At 66.2% G+C, this 18817-nt stretch overlaps 2 protein-coding genes across 3 annotated transcripts; both read right to left on the bottom strand.

Annotated features, from left to right (window-relative positions):
* Positions 1-588: 588 nt before the first annotated feature.
* Positions 589-17767, bottom strand: CD81 (CD81 molecule). Its single transcript, XM_047877808.1, has 8 exons — positions 17608-17767; positions 7253-7367; positions 3796-3893; positions 3100-3174; positions 2638-2742; positions 2105-2206; positions 1261-1347; positions 589-1179 (listed from the first exon to the last, which is right to left on the bottom strand). Exons 1-8 carry the CDS (start codon positions 17671-17673, stop codon positions 1117-1119), a joined length of 711 nt encoding a protein of 236 aa, XP_047733764.1. The 5' UTR covers positions 17674-17767; the 3' UTR covers positions 589-1116.
* Positions 7375-17095, bottom strand: LOC125176426 (uncharacterized). Of its 2 annotated transcripts, XM_047877805.1 has the most exons (3): positions 16255-17095; positions 12105-12169; positions 7375-8513 (listed from the first exon to the last, which is right to left on the bottom strand). In XM_047877805.1, exons 1-3 carry the CDS (start codon positions 16257-16259, stop codon positions 7723-7725), a joined length of 861 nt encoding a protein of 286 aa, XP_047733761.1. In that variant the 5' UTR covers positions 16260-17095; the 3' UTR covers positions 7375-7722. The 2 variants fall into 2 exon arrangements, with proteins under 2 accessions (XP_047733761.1, XP_047733760.1); XM_047877804.1 differs by lacking the exon at positions 16255-17095 and having other exon boundaries at positions 12105-13012.
* Positions 17768-18817: the final 1050 nt, after the last annotated feature.

Here is an 18817-nt window from a genome sequence, read left to right on the forward strand (position 1 = left end):
TCACCCGGCACGCGGGGTGTTGAGTGGGGGAAGCAGCCTGACCCCACAGGCAGCCGGGCCTCAGTCCACCTCGCTGGGTCGGGTGGGTGCCCTCATTCAGTGTCTGAGATCTTCCCCTCTAGCCCCTGCAAGATGCAGCTTAGGCCCAGAGCTGCCCTGCCTCTCCAGGGAATGCTTACGAGGGAGCAGCTAGGCAGGCCAGGAACAGACCCTTAGACGCGTGTCCTCCACAGAGCTATCTCCCAGGAGGAGGGGCAGTGTGGCAGCCCCCTACCCCAAACACATCCTATACCCCATTTTCTGGCTGCCCTGTTCAGCTGCTTGCTCTGGGGGGTGGTAGACCAGGAGTAGGTGGGGGAGGGAGGTTGGGGGTAAGCTGTTGAAGGTGGCACAGGGCCCACCAAGGGGGCACCTGCTGTGGGGAGTGCTCTCCGGGGGTCCCATCACCGCCCACCAGCAGGTTGGCAGCACACCCTGGGCCCAGCAAGGTCCGCAGAGCTGAGCCTCACGAGCGCCAGGGTCCTTTGCCCCTCCAGCCACCCCCAGGGTCTCGGATGCTGCAGGCACAGGAAGGGGCCAGACAGTTGGTTAGCATGCCCGGTTTTTCCTTCTTTATTGAATGACTTTCAAGATGTAATTACAGTTGAAGGTGACAAGTTAGAAAGGAGAGGTGCACTGAAGGCATAAGGCTGCTTGTAGACCCGGCTCTAGACAAGTGGCAGGAGAGGAAAGAGGGTTAAAAAAGGCATGAGCCGTGCAGCCCACGGGGCAGGTGGGTGGGCCACGTGGCCCCCAGGAGAAGCCTGGCTGAGCGGGCAGAGCCCCTAAGCAGCTGCAGAAGCAGAGGGGCCCTTGCCTTGCAGTCCCCAAGGCCCAACTCACATGCCGTCTATAGGTGACTTCAGCCCCAAAAGGGAACGGGGAACTTCAGGACAAAAACAAAACCTCGGAAGTAAAAAGGCTAATAAGTGTAGCAGAGTACTACTGGAGAAGTTCTATACATAGGCGGTGGCGGCCCCTCCAGGGGGGCCCTCAGGGATGTCCGGTCACTCTAGGGCCACCGCAGGGTTCTCACCAGCCCCCCCCACCCCCCGCAGCAGGAGCGGCTGGAACCGCTCAGTACACGGAGCTGTTCCGGATGCCACAGCACAGCACCATGCTCAGGATCATCTCGAAGATCTGCGGGGAGAGGCGGGCGGGACAGTCAGCACCCGGAGACCCAGTGGGGACCCCGGTCAGATGCCCGGCCCGCGCGCTCACCATGATCACAGCAACCACGATGGCCGCGATGCCAATGAGATACAGCTTTCCCGAGAAGAGGTCATCGATCTTCTGGTGGCAGTCCTCCTGTGGGGTGACAGCCCGCAGCCGGTCAGGGGCATAGGTCCTCAGGCCCCCACGGTATGGCAGCACGAGATCATTACGGAAAGAGCACGGAGGGTTCCACCCCTCGGGAGAGGTGTGACTGGGGCTCAGTCTCTGCCAGGTTATCTCGCATCCGTTTTGTTTGTTTATTTTTAAATTTTTTAATGTTTATTTTTTGAGAGACAGAGAGACACAGGGCGTGAGCAGGGGAGGGGCAGAGAGCGAGGGAGACACCGAATCCGAAGCGGGCTCCGGGCTCTGAGCTCCGAGCTGTCGGCACAGAGCCCGACGCGGGGCTCGAACTCACGAACTGTGACATCATGGCCTGAGCTGAAGTCGGACGGTCGACCGACTGAGCCACCCGGGCGCCCCTATCACACCCGTTTTAAAATGGACGTGGAGACGGAACGTGCTGTGCGTGCTGTCTTCCACTCAGGTCGCTAGGCGCCACGAGGAGGGTGCTGATCTGGGAGGTCAGGGCGCCGTCCACACCCACTCTCCGGGGGCAGAGACTCGCCTCCCCCGGGGGCTGTCAGCAAAACCTCGGCCTCAGCCCAGCCCCCCAGCAGAGCACCCCCACTGGCCACAGCACCACCCAGCTTGGCTGTCGGCCGCATCCCTGCCAGTGCCAGCGGAGCAGCCAGGCGCCCCCCCCACCCCCCACCGCCGGAGCCCTGCCCAGGGGTGGCGGTGGCCGAGTCGGGGAGCAAGCCCGGCGGCCCGGCCCGCCAGCGCGTACCTTGAAGAAGTTGCTGATGACGGTGCTCCCTGAAGGACACAGGTTGTTCTTGAGAATGGAGGTGGTCAGCGCGGAGAGCGTGCTGGAGCCACAGCAGTTGAGCTGCAGAGAGCGAGGGCACCCGTGCTCAGCCCTGGGCCCTCGTGGAGAGAGGATCCGCAGGGAGACGGCCCAGGTGACCCCACAGGCTGCCGAAGCCCCAGCCGCTGCCCCAGCCTGGCCCAGGGTGGGGGGCTCGGATGGTCCACTCCAGGGGGAGCACTGAGCCCAGGGGCTCCTCCCCTTCCCTTCCTCCCTCTCAGCTGTGCTGCTCAGAGACCCCGGCACCGCAGCCTGACTGGCTCATCTGGTTCACACTGGGGATGCACAGGTCCCGGAGAATCCCCTCCAGGGGGGCTCCCGGACCCTCCAGGGGCAGGGCTGCCAGGTCCCCCACGCCCCTCCTGTTCCTGAGGAACGTGCTGGGGCCACACCCAAGAGGCCAATGCCCCGAACCCCCAGCCTCCCCGGTCCCCCGGCACCCCCTCCCGCACCGTCTCATGGAAGGTCTTCACCACGGCCTTGGCATTGTTGGCGTCGTCGTCTACCACGGCCTGCTGCAAAGCCTGGTCGTAGAACTGCTTCACGTCCTTGGCGATCTGGGGGAGGGGTGTGTGGGAGGGGTGAGGTCACACCCACGGCAGGGACCACCCCCCCCAGTGGTGCGGGGCGGCAAGCATTCACCTGGCTCTTCTGGGAAGATATTGCTTCCAGGACAGATCTGGATGCCTCCCCCACCCCGCCCTGGGTGCTGGGAGACAGGGGGACCTGCTTCTACTTGGCCCCCATGCCACCTCCTCCAGAAAGCCCTCCGTGGCCTTTCATCACGGAGCGCCCCAACAGCACCTGCCATCCAAGCTCAGGCCCATCGGCTGAGCGGCAGGGCCCTCCTCCCTCCTGTCCAGGCTGCACGGACGGGCCCCCCCCGCCCCCCCCCCCCCCAGCCCTAGGCTCACCTGGTCTTTGTTGACAAAACCCCAGATGCCAGCAGCTACTTCACAGGCAAAGAGGATGACGAGGCAGGTGAAGAACTGAGGACGGAGTGCAGGACCCAGAGGAGGGCAGAGAAACGGGGGATTAGAGCAGGCACGGGGCACCCTGGGGCTCACCGTCCGCAGACGACAGGCACCCGAGTGACGCACAGGTGTGCGTGGGGTGTTCGGTGGCACCCAGCCGCGTGGAGTCGAGAAGCGTGTGCCGACCCTATCGCCATCCCCGCGGGGTGGGCTCTGCGTGGCGGGGCAGCTGGAGGGGCTGGCATAGCCGCGGACCCCGTGTCCCCTGCGCACCCCGCTGCTCCCTCTCCCCACGGGAAGGGGGTGATGACACGGCGCCCACTACCCGCGCCTCCCGGATTGGCTGGCCTTAGCTTCCCCACCAAGGCCAGCCGTGGGTCCGGGCCTCGCTCCCTGTCGTTTCTGTGACTTTTCTTTAAAAACAAGAAAAGCAACTGTGGAACCGTGAGTTAGGGACCAGGCGGGACGGCAACCGAGCACAGAGGGGTTTCAGGACCAAGCAAGGCAACCAAAGGGAGAGGTCCCCAGGCCACGGAGAGAGCCCACCTCCAAGAGGGCAAGGGGGTCCCACCAGAGTGAAGGCGTGCTGCCTCCAGCGGAGCCGTGCCCCACCCCTCGCCCCACCCGGGACCTTACCGTCCCCAGCAGGCACTGGGACTCCTGGATGGCCCCGTAGCAGCCCAGAAACCCGACGAACATCATCACGGCGCCCACGGCAATGAGGATGTAGATGCCTTTGTGGGGGAGCAACAGATACCGTCAGTGCGCCACGTCCCGTAGGCCACCGCTTCCCGAGAGCCTGCCGCCCCGGACCTCCCCAGCCATGTGCGCACGGCCCCTGCCCAGGACTCGGGCCCCCCTTCCAGGAAGACAAAGGACTCCCAACGCCCCAGGGAGGAGCAGAGAGGGCCCTGCAGCCCGGCCAGCCACGAGGGCGCCTCTCCCGCACAGGCCTCCTCGTCCACGACCCGGGAGCAAGGCCGGTGAGGCCCAGGCCAGCACTGCCCGGCATGTGCTCGGTGCGCAGAGAGCTCGGCCATCAGATCCGTACCCACGGGCCCCAGGAGGGGAGGCCCTCGTACAACCTGCACCCACTCTGGCTCCTCCTAAGATTCTGGGACTTGGGGTGGGGGAGGCGGGGCACAGAGCACCACCCCTCTCGGTGCACAGGGCCCTGAGGGGTGGGAAGAGGGAGGCAGCTGCAGGGGCCCTTCTGCCAGCAGCAGGGCATGCCCACTGCTCCTGGGCAGAGGTCAGCTCCCGTGGCTCTGTGTGGCTCCTTGGGCTCGAGGAGCGGGCTCAGCTCAGCCTCTCAGCGTGCTGGACAAGGTGCTGGCGGCCGCGGTGCCCCACCCCACTGAGGATAGCATGTGGTGGCGGGGACAGTTCTGCCCGGGGTGCCCACCGGTCTGGGCACATGCTCCTGGGGAGGCAGGAGGGGCCACCACAGAGTTGGGAATGCCTCTGGCCTGGCCGTGCTGCCCTTCTTGGTGCCCATGACCCACCCAGACAGGGCCCTGAGCCCCTCAGGGGGTGCCAGCCATAGCCGCCTCGCAAGACTGGGCCTGTCCCCCGGCCACCGCGACCAACACTGTGGGCAGCCCAGGCCCCGGTCCACAGAGCCAAGACCCCCAGGGCTCCGCTGTCTGGCCAGCCGGGAGGGAGAAGGAGGCTGGGGTTCAACCACTGGGCTCAGAAAAGCCAAAGCCTCTGGGCAGCACTCGGTGGACCTGGCTGAAGAGAAGCCTAGGGGGCTCCCGGCTCAGGGGGGTAGCACCTTCAAACTGGGTCTCCCTTCCCTCAGGCCCTGATACCCCCATCCTCAAGGCCACGTGGGACCCCCAAGTTCCCATTCCCGGGTCACTGTGTGAGGTTCGGCAAACGGCAGCAGGCGCCTGACCCCCGGCCCCATCCAGGCCCCACCTCCTCTGGAGCCTGTGGGCCGGGGTCTGGCAGGTGAGGTCAGGGACCCACCGGGCCCTGCGGCTCTGCCCAGGGTGCTGAGCAAACCCAGCTGACCTCCCCCTTTGCCGGCATCGGACAAAGAGCCCTTGTCAGGGACACATCTGCTTCCCCGCCTCCCTGGCAGGCCCAGCCCACACCAGGGCCAGTGGGAGGCTCCAGAAGGCTGGTCCTTGATGGGCAGGGACTGGCAGCCCATGGAGTGGGGGAGGGCAGAAGGGGGGCACCGCAGGAGCCCAGGTCCCTGGGCTGGAGCTACCCCCGAGGACAGGCATCCCCGAGGGAGGGGACAGGCTACCCCCGAGGACAGGAGCACCAAGCTGGAGGCCTCTCTGCAAGCCAGGGTCAGGTCCCGGGTGACAGCCTGATGTGGCGCCCCTATGAGGAGCAGGCTGGTGGGAAAACGGCCACTTGACCCCCTACGAGCTTCTCCCGTGGGACCGCTTCCCCACTGGAGCCCGGGCACAGCCCTGCAGAGCAGGAGGCCTGGAGCTGCAGCAGACCCTCCCCTCCCTGCCCCCCTGCTTCCTGAACCCTCCCCTGCCCAGCCCTGGCCTGGAGTGAGGGGGAGGCTTTGCGAGAGCAGGAGTGCCCTGAGGCTTCCTTCAGGAGGGGGATCCCTTCCGGAGCCACCTGCCCACACCCACCACCACCACCCCCCCTACCCACCCCCCACCCCCGGCACCCCAGGCCACGCCCAGCTGTTGCTGGGCTTGGACCTCTGGGGGAGGGGAGGGAGAGGCCGGAGAGGAGCTGCGCAGGAGAGAAAAGGCTCTCGTGGGTCTGGAGGATACTTCCTTGCCCTTGGGCTCATGGGCAAATACGACAGCTTTGTTTCTGAGGGCGCCTGGACCACCTGTGGCAGACCCTGGGTCACAGTCCTCGTGTGCACCCTCGGAGCAGGTAGGCGGAGGCACCCTGTCCTCCGGAGACTCAAACCTGGGAGGGGCTGCACAGCCCCGGGGGAGCCTGGGAATGCGGAGATGGAGGACCCCTCCCCCACGCCCCAGGGACAGCCAGCCCCAGGACACCACCGCCAGAGTCACAAGCTCCCATCTCCAGGGCCACCCTGTTGGTGCTCCTGGACCCGACCTCTCAACCTTGCAGCTCAGAGAGGATCCTCTTTGTGGCCTGGGGTGCCCTGGGCCATCCCTGCTTCAGCAACCAAGCATGTATCCCAAGCGCGTGGGAGGGGCCCAGACCCTTTCCAGGCGGCACACAGGACACCAGGCCAGAGGGGTGGCCGCTGACCCCTACATGGAGCCCCAAACCCTAAGGCACACACACACTTCCTGCCCGGCTGCCAGGGCCAGGCCAGGCCGTTCCTTTAAAGGACAGAAACATCTCCACAAACACGAGGGCCAGGCCCTGCCTCCCACTGGCTGGGGACCAACTTAAGGAGTGCAACTCTGCAGGACAGGGTGGGCGGGGGCGGGGCCCGATCCCTCAGGGACAGACACCCCGAAGGGGCACAGCTGGTGCCGAAGCCTAATAAGGCAGCAAGGTGTGGCTGGAGGGGGGGCGGCCTGAGTCACACCGGCCCCTGCCCCACCCTGGGGCCCCAGTCTTCCTCCCCCCCCCCCCCCCCCCCCCGCCCCCTCCTCTGGGCTCCAGCTGCCAGTCCCGCTGCCCAGGCATCCGGCCCCACCCCTTCCCAGGGAGCCTCCCCTGAAATACCCTCCAGGAGACACAGCTCCCCGGCCCCCACCCAGCTGCCTCCTGCCCCGATTTGGTCCCCGGCGGTGATCTGGTGGGATTCCAACAACCCACCCACCCCTTGAAGCTCCAGCTTTGTCCGGGAGCCTGGCTCCTGTCCCAAGCACCCAGGCATTGACCACCTCTGACCCCAGGCCCCGAAGGTCCCCAGGCTGAGGTGACCCCACCCACTTTCTGTCTCCAGCTCACTCTCTTGCCCAAAAAGCCCTTCCTGGCTGGCCTCCACCTGCCTAGCAGCCTAGCACAGAGCAAGCCCCACTAAGTCGGCCCAGGCCTTGCCTCCTCCTCCTCCTCCTCCTGGAAGCCCGTCCTGACCGTCTGTCTGCAGCAGTCATGATCCGAGGCCTAGATGGGTCCTTCCTGGTCTCCCAGCCCAGAGCCAGCCAGGCCCTGGACCCGGACTGAGTGCACTCACCTACGTAGAAGGTGTTGGGCGCAGGCCTGTCTCCCAGCTCCAGGTAGAGAAGGTTGGTGGTCTGTGGGTCATGGCGGAGCCACAGGGCCACACCCAGGATCACACCTCCGGCCAACTGGAGAAAGAACGGGTACAGGGTTACTCGCCCAGAGCGGTGCAGGGGTGCAGGGGTGAGTGTGAACCGCACCACACTGAACATCCAGGGGGCGGCAGGTGCTGGATCCCCACTGCCACCGGGTCAGCGGTCCGCGGGCTCGCGCTCCAGGTGGCCCTCACAGACACTGCCGGGGTCTGGGCAGCCTCCCGGCTCCACGCGTCTGCTTTGCTGACCTGGAATCTGAGAGGCCCCAGGAAGGCCTGGATACCAAAGACCAGGTCCCCAATATCGGATGGGGCACGCTTATGTCAAAAAAGTATTCATTTTTTTATCTGAAGCGCAAACCTAACTGGATGTCCTGTATTTTTATTTGCTAAATCTGGCCAGAGTCCACACCAGACTGGAGCGCCCCAGGGACCGCTGGGCCCTCCTCCGAGGGGGTGGCTCCAGCAGCCCTCAGCTCATCTGGGAACCCCACGGAGAGGACCCCAGGTGTTTGTTGCCAAGAGACATAGAGCGGTGGGTCTGATGCCACCAGGGTCCTGGCGGGACCCATGGAGGGAATGACAGAGGAGGGAGGCAGCTGAGGCTGGTGGCATCCAGGAAGCCGCAAGGCCGAGGGGCCGGGCTGTTTGTGGGAGAAATCCTTGCCACTGCCGGCCCTGGGAAGGGAAGCTACTGCAGGAGGAAGGAAGCCCGCTGTGCTCTCAGGCCAGGGGAGGGGCTGCCTGAGCAGCTGGGGCAGGACGGGGGTTCTGCTCAGAGCCTGGCATGAGGACAGGGGCTCCCGGCCCAGGGAGGCCCTCACCAGACTCACTGTCCTGCCGGCGCAGGGCCATCCGTGGAGGGTGGGGGCGGGCCCCCCGAAGAGGAGCCCGGACTGTGCCGGCCCAGCCTCCACACGAGCATCCGACCAACCCCGGGCCAGTGGCCGGGCTGCCCTCAGTGCCCCAGCCTCTTCCCCGGGCCGTCCCAGCCCTGGGTGCCCCACCAAGGTGGCACGTACTCCCAGAGCTACAAACTTCGGCTCCAGTCGGGAGGCCTGGCTATGCAGCCACCAGCTTCCGGCTCTCCCTCTTCCCGCCATCCGTGTGCTGGCAGCCGGGGTCTTCCCACAGCGGCACCAGACGCTGACCCTCACACACAGACCCACAGCTACACGTCCTATGGGGAAGAGAAACTGAAAAGCAGACCCCAAGGAAACCCCCCGGCCAGCCCAGCACCTGCCCCGGGGCCCTGGCCGGGGAGCAGACCCCCGAGACGGCGGAGGGTATGGCTGGGAGCCCCAGCACTGCACGGTGCCCCGTGGAAAGCCCCAGCAGCTCCCAGACCCTTCTACACTCGGCTCAGCTAACGGTAAGGCCGGTGGGACCGCTGGCACGTCAGCGGTGGGCGAGGCTGCCTGGCACGTCCCTCAGAGCACCCGGGCTGCCGCCCCGCCAGCCTGGGTTTCGCTTTCTCAGCTCACTTCTCCCGGAGTCCCAGGTCTGGTGGGGGAGGGGCAGACGGAGGCACCGTAAGCCCTTCCCATCCTCCGGCAAGCGTGGGAGCGCCGAGGGCCTACGGTGCACCTGCTGGCCAAGGTCCCCTCCCGTGGCACTCCGGGCACCGCGTAGCCCTCAAAGGACAGGGCCGCGGGCTCCCAGCATCCTGTGCCTCTCTGTGGCACCTGTCGTAGCCGCGAGAGGGCCAGAGGACCCAGGGGACGGCTGAGGGGGGGGGTGGGCAGGGCAGGGGCCCCAGAGTCCTCGGCTTCTCCCGAGGTGGCGGCCATCTGCGGCTCCAAGGGAGGCGGTGTCGAGGCTGAGGGTTGCCGTGGCAACTCTGGCTTGAAACAGTCACTTGTTCTGTTTCGAAACTGTGGTCCAGAGCCGGCTTTGTGAGATGTTCCAGGGGGGGAGGGGGAGGGGCAGGGGAAGCCCCTGTCCTGGGCCTCCCTCTGTAGTCCCTCTGTAGTCGCAGAGGCCTGGCCACTGCGCAGAGGCAGTCGCAGAGGCAGCTTGGCCTCCCTGTCCCCATCGGTGGAGGGGGGCGGGGTGGGGAGCACAGTGCCCCCCAGGGACGGAGGAGACAAGCCAGTCTTGGGGCGCATGGTCCTAGCAGAAATGCTGAGCCCGCCCCCCAGACACTACAGGCGGGGCCACAGGCCCATGGAAGCTGGTCCCGCCTGGTGCTGAAGTGTCCCGTCCCTGCCAGGACCCCATCACTCCAGGCCCTGCACAGATGCACCGGGCAGAGCCAGGTGAACGCAGTGGTGAGGACCATTCCCAGCTCCCAGATGACGAGGCCCAGGCAGCGGGGGGGGGGGGGGGGGGGGGGGCGGCAGATGCTCACCTTAGGTCACCTCATCTGTACTGGGGGGAGGGGTGGGATCGGAAAGCGCCCCCGGCAGGGAAGGGAAGTCCATGTGCTGACAGAAAAAGGCAGTCCTCCACCCGGCCCAGCACACACCCACCATCACCATGTGGCGAGGCGCAGGTGTCCCCCCAGGGACGTGAATGAGAGCGCCCCCACCATGACGTGGGCCCCGCTGTTCCCAGCCCCAGACCTCTCCTTCAACTGGAGAACCCACAGTCTGAACGAAAACAAAGTGGCCCAGCCACGCGGCGAAGCCACCGGCAGTAGGAAGTGTGTCCCTTGCACGACAGCCCGCAGGCTGGAGAACTGTGCTGAGCGACAGAAGCCAGACCAAATGGAGAGCAGCTTCTAAATAAAGTATACGCAATGCGAATCACGTGCAGCGACAGAAAACAGGCCCCTGGCCGCCCCGGGGTGGGGGAGGGGCCCCAAGGCCCCGGGGACGCTGCTGGGGCTGGTGGACACGTCCCTTATCTCGACACGGTGACAAGCCCCAAGGGGTCCACCTGGGTCAGCGCTGAGCAGGCAAGGTGTGCTCTTCCCACACGTGCCGGGTGCTCCACGTCCGACGCAGCTGTGCTCAACCCCCAGCTGCCCAGTCAACCCTGACCACGAACTTCTAAGCAAGGTCCTTGGGGGTAAATGTTTCTTCCGGGTCCCACCGGGCCTCAAGGTGAGGAGGCCGACACTCTGGGCTCGCCAGGGTGCCCGTGGCCCGTGGCAAGCACCTGGAGAGGTGGTGCTGAAGTCCTGCCACAGAACCAAGGTCTTAGGGCCAAAGAAGGGACCGCAGAACTGTGGAGCCCGGACGTCCAGCATTAAGGGACCGCAGGAGTGACGGCAGGGGGTGGGGCCCAGAGCGGGCAGCCAGGGGTGCCCTGCGCCCACCTCAGGCTCACCTCCGTGACTCTGCTCCTCCACACCCTCCCTCGTAAGACGAGCTCGTGTCACAGACTGCTTCCCACGCCGCCCCTGGGCAACTCTGGCTCACGACACGCGCCGGCGGCCATCGTCATCGCGGCAGATGTACCAGCGGTAGGGCCGGACACGCTTCATCATCCCCACCCAACACGACCCTGCACGCATGGTCACCGGACCCCCTCGCCTGCCGGAAGCACCGCTGGCCCCAGTCCGTGCCCCCCGACAGCCTCCTGCCCCCCCGACAGGGCTTCTGCCCCGATAGCCTCCTGCCTCCCCCAATAGACTCCCGCCCCTGCCCCCCGGCAGGCTCCTGTCCCCCGACAGCCTCCTGCCCCCCAAGAGGCTCCTGCCCCCTACCCCTGCCCCCCAACAGGCTTCTGCCCCCCAAAGGCTCCCACAGGGCGGGCCAGGGCACAGCACTCAGGAAGGAGACTGCCAGTTTGGTCACAGGGGCGGGTCCCACAGTGGAGACAGCACGGCCACTTTAGGACCCTATGAAAGGCTCTGTTTCTGTTTCTTTCTTCTTCCCTTCTGAGAATTAATAAATATCAGCCTCAGCTGAAACAGGAGGGGACAGCCAAGTGCGCTGGGATCCTGCCCAGCCTGCCGGCCGTTTCCAAGAAGCGGCTAAAAGGGAGCAAGAGGGAGAGGGTGCTGCCCGGACAGGCCTGGGGCAGCCGCACCCCGGGCCCGCAGCTGAGCGGTCACCCCCGTCCCACCCACGCGCTCCATGGGCAACAAGGACAACTGGTGCGTCACTGACACCCTCCAGGCGGTGCTGGTCTTGCCCGGGGCCTGGGTGTCAGGGGCAGGGGGGCAGGTCCACCGAGAGGGAGGGTGCCGGGCTCCGCGCCAGCTCTGCTCCCCGACCCGCCGCTTCCAGGGGACATGCTCACGGGAAAAGGCATGGGGAAGCACCCACTCGGCTTGGCGGCTGGCGGGGAGTTGGAGACCCCCCAGGAGGGAGGCACAGGCCATAAACGCCGTCAGGGCCACCAGGTTAAGTTGGAGGAAATGCTACGCAGCAAAGACGCTTCAGGGGCATCTGGTGGCTCAGTCGGCTGGGCATCTGCCTCCTGATTTCGGCTCAGGTCATGATCTCTAGGTGCATAAGACCACGCCCCGCATGGGGCTCTGTGCTGAATGTGGAGCCTGCTTGAGATTTTCTCTCTCCCTTTCCCTTTGTCCCTCCCCCGCCCTCAAAATAAACGAACAGACTTAAAAAAAAAAAAAAAGACACTTTTAGGATGGGCTCCACAGGGTGAGTAGGGAAGGGAGAAGTCCTGTTGCCATCTTTCAGGCTGGGTGCAGGTCCTGGGTTCCTGCAGGCTGGCCCTCACTCTCCACCCACCATGAGGGGACAGGTCCAGACTCCTCCCTAGACCCACCTCAGGCCTTCCTGGGGGGGGCCCCACCCCGGCCTCTGAGAGCAGCTCAAGGCAGGAAGGAAGTGGAACCAGGAGCAGAGACCCTCACCTTGGCCCGGAGGCAGAAGTGTCTCTCGAGGCCCCTGAACCTCAGGAAGCCGCCTGGCCCGGCGCCTAGAGGCAGGTGAGAAGGGGGTCATGACACAGGCCCTCAAGGGCCCGTTCAGCTGGGACTTCCCAGCCCACCCTGCCACCTCTAGGGCCACACTGGAGAGCCACTTGCAGGGCCAGACCCCGACCCCACCACCCAATCCCCGCGTAGTGAAACCAGGAAGTGGGCTGCTCCCCTGCCCCAAACCCGCCCTCTGCAGGGAGGGCATGTGGGCACAGACGTCCTGGTGACCTGCCAGAGAAGACGGGCTGCAGAGGTGGGCTGGCCTTCCTCCTGGGGAGGGAGATGGGAGGTGGGCGGGCTTGGGCAGGGGACCAGAGAGTAGGTCAGGATGTCCTTGTCCCCGCCCCAGGGGAGCCCCAGCCCTGGAGCCACGCCAGGCTGTGAGGCACAGCGGGGCCAGGGCCTCCTCGGCTGGGCCCCGGCTGCAGGCGAAGGAGACGTCCAGCCCTGTGCCCAGATGGCCCAGGGGAGGGCCACCTCACATGGGCCGGAGCTCTTATTATCTCGGGGACACAGCGAAAGACTGCCCATCCAGAGGGCGCAGTGTGGGCCTTCGGCCAAGCAGAGCCACAGCCATGGGAGAGGGTGAGCTCCCCGTGTGCTCTGGGTGGGACCACACTCGGTGACTACCAGACCCACTGCCTCTCGGAGGCCCCCACCCAAGACCAAGGGCCCTGAGCTCCGGGGGCCAGGCCTCCCAGCCCCCAGGATGGAGACCCAGGGAGGCAGGTAGTCCCCACTCCTGCTCCCCCAGCCGCAACAGGGTCCCTCTCGGCCCTGGGTCTCAGCCTGAGTGTCCACGTCCTCGGCCAGGAGTTGGCTGTCAGCGGCAGTGCAAAACCAGCCTCGACATACACCTGTGATGGCACAGGTAAGACAGGTGACAGGGAGCTGCTAGACATCTCCCGAGGGTGTCTATGACCCAGGCCAAGCCGGGTGTGGGACAGCTGGGACAGACGATTCCTGTGTGACACGGACGCCAGGGTGGGTCAGCCACTCACCGACTCTGCAGGGCAGACGGCCCTGGCTTTCCTGTCTTTTACCTTCTTGACAATGACCGTGTTACCCACTCACCGGAGGCAGGCGAGGGAGATTAACCCTCCAAAGTCAGAAGAAGGGGACAAAGAGGCATGAACCCCCAGGCCCTGGCTGAGCTGCTGGCCTCTGGTCTCCTGCCCAGAGCACCCTTGCCACTGACTGGAGGAACTTACAGGCCCAACCTGACCCCCAGCCCAACCTGCCTCCCAAGACCCTCACTCTGGCCAGGCCTCATGGTTGGGGATGGGGGGGAGGGGGGTTGGTGGCTACCCCGTCCCTGGCAGCTAGCTTAGGAAAGGAAATGGCTCGGCTGGCCCATGGGGACTCCCCTAGCATCTGGGGGTCCACCTGGAAAGCCCCCAAGCGGTCTTGTGTGAATTAGCACCTGCTTTGCCGTCAGGATGGGCTTAGGCCAGGCCCCAAAGTACAAATGATGTGTACTTTGGGGGCAGGGGGGCACTGAGAAGTCTAGTGCTTTCTGGAAGCACGCTGGGTCAAACCACATTCTGCCAGACAGGTGGAAAACAGCCCAGGAAAAGGGTCCTGAGGGCCAATTCCGGGTGAGCCTGGTTCTCGGTCAAGGACGAGACATGCTGGCCACAGGGCGGACCCGGGGCTGAAAACCACCCGGCCCTTGCCGTGTGCCCTGGCCTGGGTCCTGGGGTGCCAGGGCCAGAGGGAGAGCCCCTGTGATTCTCCATCCCCAACCCAAAACGTTGGGCCAGTGCAAAGGTGAGCGTCTGCCCCTCCCACGGGTGCCTGGACTCTGCCTTATTGATTTTCTGCCCCAGGTTCTTCCCCTCACGGGGTTTCAGGTGCTGACATGAAGGCACGGGCTAGATTCTTTGGGAGAGGGGGCTTTTGGGGTCCATCTCCCTGTCTGTACTTTGAAGCAGAGTGAGCTAGGGATTGGGGGGGAACTCAACTCCTGGGGACAGACCTGAGCTGGGGGTGGGGTGGGAACCCTACAGGAAGGGCACCGCACCAGCCCCAGAGCAGAACCAGCCAGGGTCCCAGGCCTCTCGCCGCCTAGACATCCTTGGGGGGCGGGGGGCAGTTCGTTCCAAGGACAGACCACAGACTTCCTTTTCTTGTCTCAGCCCAACGGCTGTTTCCCCCAAAGCTGTGCCACTCACTCCGTCCACTGGCCCACCCCCCGAAACGGGGCACAGGAAATCCCCACCCCCACCCAGAGCCCGCCAGGGTCACATCCCCTCTCCCGGAAGGAAGGCGACAGAACCGCTAAGTGACAGACAGTCATGTGCTGTCTGGAAGCGAGAATGAAATGCCAGTTAGCGAGGCTTCTAATCAGCCCTGTTCCCAGCCGGGCCTGGCTGCCCTGCCTCTGGAAGGCGGCCACGGAAGGCATTAGGTCGGAGGAGCAGCCAGGCCCGGGCGGGGCACGCGGCACTCTCCCCGGCCAGCCTCTAAGGAGAGGTGCGATCGTACCCACTTCACAGACGAGGAAGGCGAGCGGCCTTACACGTGCCAGTCACCTGCCCCGGGTCCCGGGGAGGGGAGCCTCTGCCCTTCCTGAAATGCCCCAGCGGCAGGAGTCCCAAGGACCTGCCGCCTCTGCCGGGAAGCTCCGGGTCACGCCCCACCGGGAGGATCTCCTCGCTGCCGGGCAGGGTGTCTGCACCACCGGCACCGTCTCGCAGGCTTGGCCCAGGCCCAGCCCCCACTCCGTCCCTGCCTCACCGCCCGATGCCCGCCCGGCCAGGGAGCCCCCAGCGGGCGGTGGGCAGGCCTACAGAGTGCACACCGCCCGGGGCCCCGAAGTCTGACCACAAGGAGGAGACGTGCCTGTGTGAGTGTGCAAGGTGACGGCGCCCCTTCCCGGAGGAGCCAGCCTTCCCCCGCCCCCGTCGTGGGAGCCTCCTCACTCTCTGAAACGGAACTTTTAAAAGCACCTGGTCCAGACACCCACTGTCAAAGCCTCCTCCCAGCTCCCCGTCTGCACCCGCTCCTGTACCGTGGCCAGGCTGCCCAGTGAGTGAGAGTCAGGCTGGGCTCACCCGACATCCTCTGGGGTCCCCCAAGCCCCTTCCCCAAGGCACTGCCCACATGGGCCAGGAGAGCAGTCTTCCTGCCAGCCATCCACGCTCTACAACCATTTCCTGAGTTCCGAACACTGGAGCGTTAGTAATCGGCCAACCCCGGGAGATAGGATGTGGACCTCCACCTTAGAGGGCAGGAAGCCAAGGCCCAGGACCGGGACAGTGGGGAGGGGCTCCAGCATCCAGACCCACCCGCACGGCTCCGTGCTCTCAGCCAGGAGAGGCAGGACGCCCGCGCTGAGAGGGGCTCTGCCAGAGCAGTGCCCCCCCCCCAGCCCCGCCTTGCTCAGCTCTGCATGCCCCCACTGCAGGGGTGAGTGGGGCCACAGTGACCGTGGGCCATGGAACATAGTTCTCAGTGCTCAGCGGGGTGGCTGCTGAGGGGAGAGGCCTCAAACATCTCTTCAAGCCTCAATACATAGCAGCCCCTGGGGACGTGTGAGGCCTCCACCCCAGCTGCCTGGGGAAACACCAGGCTCACCCAAGTAGAGCTGGGGGGTGAGTGGGGGCTGCCCTGGAGACCTGCCAGGCTGGGCGGGGGGGGGGGGGGGGGGGGGGAGGGACTTACCCAGCAAAGACACTCAGCCCGAGGACAAGACTCTACTCCAAGCCACAACTGTCTAGGTCTGCCTACCCTCACTCTCCTGGTCAAGGCCCTGACCCCACATCCAGGCTCTGCTCGCAGGGGGTGGGCCTAAGGGCCAGCAGAGGGGCGTCTGGATGTGCCCCTGGCCCCCTACATGCCCAGGCCACAGCAGGCAAACGCTAACGTGACACTGACAACACCCCTTGAGTGAAGGCCCCAGTGGCTGCTCAGGCCACGCCTGGCCCAGCCTGACAGCCCCACTGCCCCCCACTCCCGGGGCAGAGGCCCATGGCCGCAGCGCCTCCCCCACCTGTGCCTCCCCAGCCAGGTAGGATGTGACACCCCCACTCCACCCCCAGCCAGAGCTCACTCCAGTCTCTGTCCTCGCCACCCCAAATACCTCATTGCCCCGAGATTCACTCTGGGATCCTCGGCTGTCCAGATGCGAAACAGATGTCCTCGGTCCCACACACTTGCTCAGGGGCCACTTTAAAAGTTTACCCCCCAGTGTCTCCTGGAGACATACACTGTCCACCAGATGTTGTCAGGGTCCCTCCTGAGAAAGGGTGAGCGGCCTGTGGTGGCGCAGCAGGATGGAGGGGCCCAGGAGGGTACCCAGTCACTGCCCAGGGAGGCAGAGTAGGGCCTGAGAGGGGTTCCTGCACCCATTCGGGCCCCTCCCCAACCCCAACACAGACAGGAAGCAAAGACAGTGCCAAAGCACCAGCGGTTACACACCAGCGGTTAACCCAGGCCAGGAAAACACAACTGGCGGATCAGCAGCCTGGAGCCCCAAGACCCTCCTGCACCCAGAGATGACCATCCTGGGAGCACCTCTTTCCAAGGGGGATGTCCAAACCCAGACCTCAGCCCAGACCTGGGCATCCACCCAGACCCAGGCCGCGTGCCCAGAGAGACTCGGGTCCTCAGGGCCGCCTGTCCTGTGCCAACTCCGAACGGCCGCCGCAGCCCCACTCCCGACCGAGCTTCCACAGCCTCCCGGGCGAGGCCGGGCTGCAGTCTCGGTCTGGGTGAGGGGTGCAGCGGGGTCAGCCCCACAAAGCGTGGCCACCGCGGTGCGGGCGCCCAGCACGCGGGCCACACCGTGCTGAGGTGCTTCCTGTGTGAGCTCCGCCGCGGCCCGGACCCCTCACGGCGGTCCCCGGGGCGGCGGCAGCTGAGCGGGGTGGGAGCCGGCCTGGGCCAGGAGTGGAGTGGAGTGGAGTGGAGTGGACGGTTCCCGACACTCGGACCGAGTGCGCACCCGCCCCCCCCAACTCCCACCCCCCCCCCCCCCCCCGGCCGCCCATTCAGGGGCGGTGGCCCCGATGAGCTCATGGGGGCGGGGCGCCTGGAGCCCCGCCCCCGAGCCCCCTCGGTCCCCGCGAAGCCGGGTGGTCCCTGACTCCGCGGCCGGCGGCTCGGAGCCCGCACCCACCGCACGGACCGCCATCACCCAGCGGGCACAGACCCGAAGCCCCCGAACGCCCCGGCCCGACCGCGGGGGCCCTGGGCCCGACCGCGCAGAAGCCCCGAGACCCGGCTCGCAGCCCCCAGCGTCGCCATCGCCAGGACGACCCTCACCCCCCCCGCGTGCCCGCCCAGGACCCCCACCCGCGAACGGCGCCCACAGGTGGCCCCGCAACTTGGCGTCCTGGCTGCGCCCCCTGTGCGGGGCCTAGCGCGGCGCGCGGCCTGCCGGGGCTCGGGGGGCCCCCGTCGCCCTCCCGCCCCACCCCCGGTCGGGGCTTACCCAGAAGACGAAATTGAAGACGAAGAGCAGGTACTTGATGCACTTGGTGCAGCCCTCCACCCCCATGGCGGCGCGGGCGGCGGGCGGCCTGCGGGCCGGTCCGGGGCGCGGGGCGCAGGGCCTAGCGGGCGGCGGGGCCGGGGCGCGGGCCCGGGGCCGGGGCGCGGGACGCGGTGAGGGGGTGGGGGTGGGGCGCGGAGACGCGGGGCGCGGGGAGCGGGAGGCCGGGCCGGGGCAACTGGGGTGACCGCCGCCGCTGCGCGCTCGCTCTCTGGCCGGGCGCGCGCCCCGCGCCGCCTGTTATAGGGCGCCCAGGCCCCGCCCACAAAGCCCCGCCCACAAGGCCCCGCCTCCCCCCGCCCGAGCGCGCAGCCCCTCCCCCCTGGAGCAGGCGCTCGGCCGGCGGGGGCGGGGTCAGACCCGCGTGCAGCCAACCCGCGAGCCTGAGCCCGGGAGGGGCCGCGCGGGAAGACGGGGTTTGTGGCCAGCGGCGCCCCGGGAAGAACCTCCTCCGCTTTGTCTTCCCTCAGGCGCTTTGGACAATCCACGGAGGCTCCCTGGAGGAAGTGGTGCACCAGAGATGGCGATGCCAAGAGCTCCAAGGGTCGGGACCCTGGGTGGGTGACCAGAGTCAGCCTGCGGGGCCTGAAGACCTTGGAACACGATTCCAGGCAGCCAAGCCCTTGTCCCATGATGGGGGGGGGGGGGGGGGGGGGGTTGTGGAGTCCTGTTAGAGGTGTCTTTGTTCGGAAAGATCGCTGAGAGGGTGACTCTAGACCAGTGTTAAATGACAAGGAGACCCAAGCCACCTGGAAGACAGCCTCTAAATACTGTGTATCCTGTGCACACTCTGGTGGTGCCGGTCCCCCACAGAAGCCGGCCCCACAGCCCAGCTGGCTTTCTGAAGGCGTGGGGGCCAGGCTCTGCTGCCCTCACCCCCGGGGCTGACGAGGATGTGGAGAGGGTTCTTCCTCCCGAAGGGACAGAGCGAAGACGTGGCCAGGTGACCCACGGACGTGTTCTGTATCCGCATAACCCTAGCACACATCGCTGCTGACTGCTTGAAACTTGGCCAGCGCCACTGCCACCGCCACAGAACCGAATTTTTCACTGTTCCCTGCTGTGGCTTCATGTAGACACAGCGGCAGACCGGTTTACTCCTGTGTGCTCCCACTTCTGTGGTTTTCTTGGTGGCTGATTTATTTATTTT

Source organism: Prionailurus viverrinus, chromosome D1 (assembly GCF_022837055.1).
Source record: "Prionailurus viverrinus isolate Anna chromosome D1, UM_Priviv_1.0, whole genome shotgun sequence".
Classification (NCBI taxonomy): Eukaryota; Metazoa; Chordata; class Mammalia; order Carnivora; family Felidae; genus Prionailurus; species Prionailurus viverrinus.

Bases quoted from the DNA above. Each gene is read 5' to 3' on its own strand.
- LOC125176426 (XM_047877804.1), bottom strand. From the start codon at position 12,375: ATGCCCTCCCTGCAGAGGGCGGGTTTGGGGCAGGGGAGCAGCCCACTT. The intron at 8,514-12,104 runs GTGAGGGTCTCT...TCTTCCCCATAG, and splicing joins ACTTCTGCCTCCGGGCCAAG to GACGTGTAGCTGTGGGTCTG.
- CD81 (XM_047877808.1), bottom strand. From the start codon at position 17,673: ATGGGGGTGGAGGGCTGCACCAAGTGCATCAAGTACCTGCTCTTCGTC. The intron at 7,368-17,607 runs GTAAGCCCCGAC...TTCTTTCTCCAG, and splicing joins TCTTCAATTTCGTCTTCTGG to TTGGCCGGAGGTGTGATCCT. The intron at 3,175-3,795 runs GTAAGGTCCCGG...CTCCGTCCTCAG, and splicing joins CCCAGTGCCTGCTGGGGACG to TTCTTCACCTGCCTCGTCAT.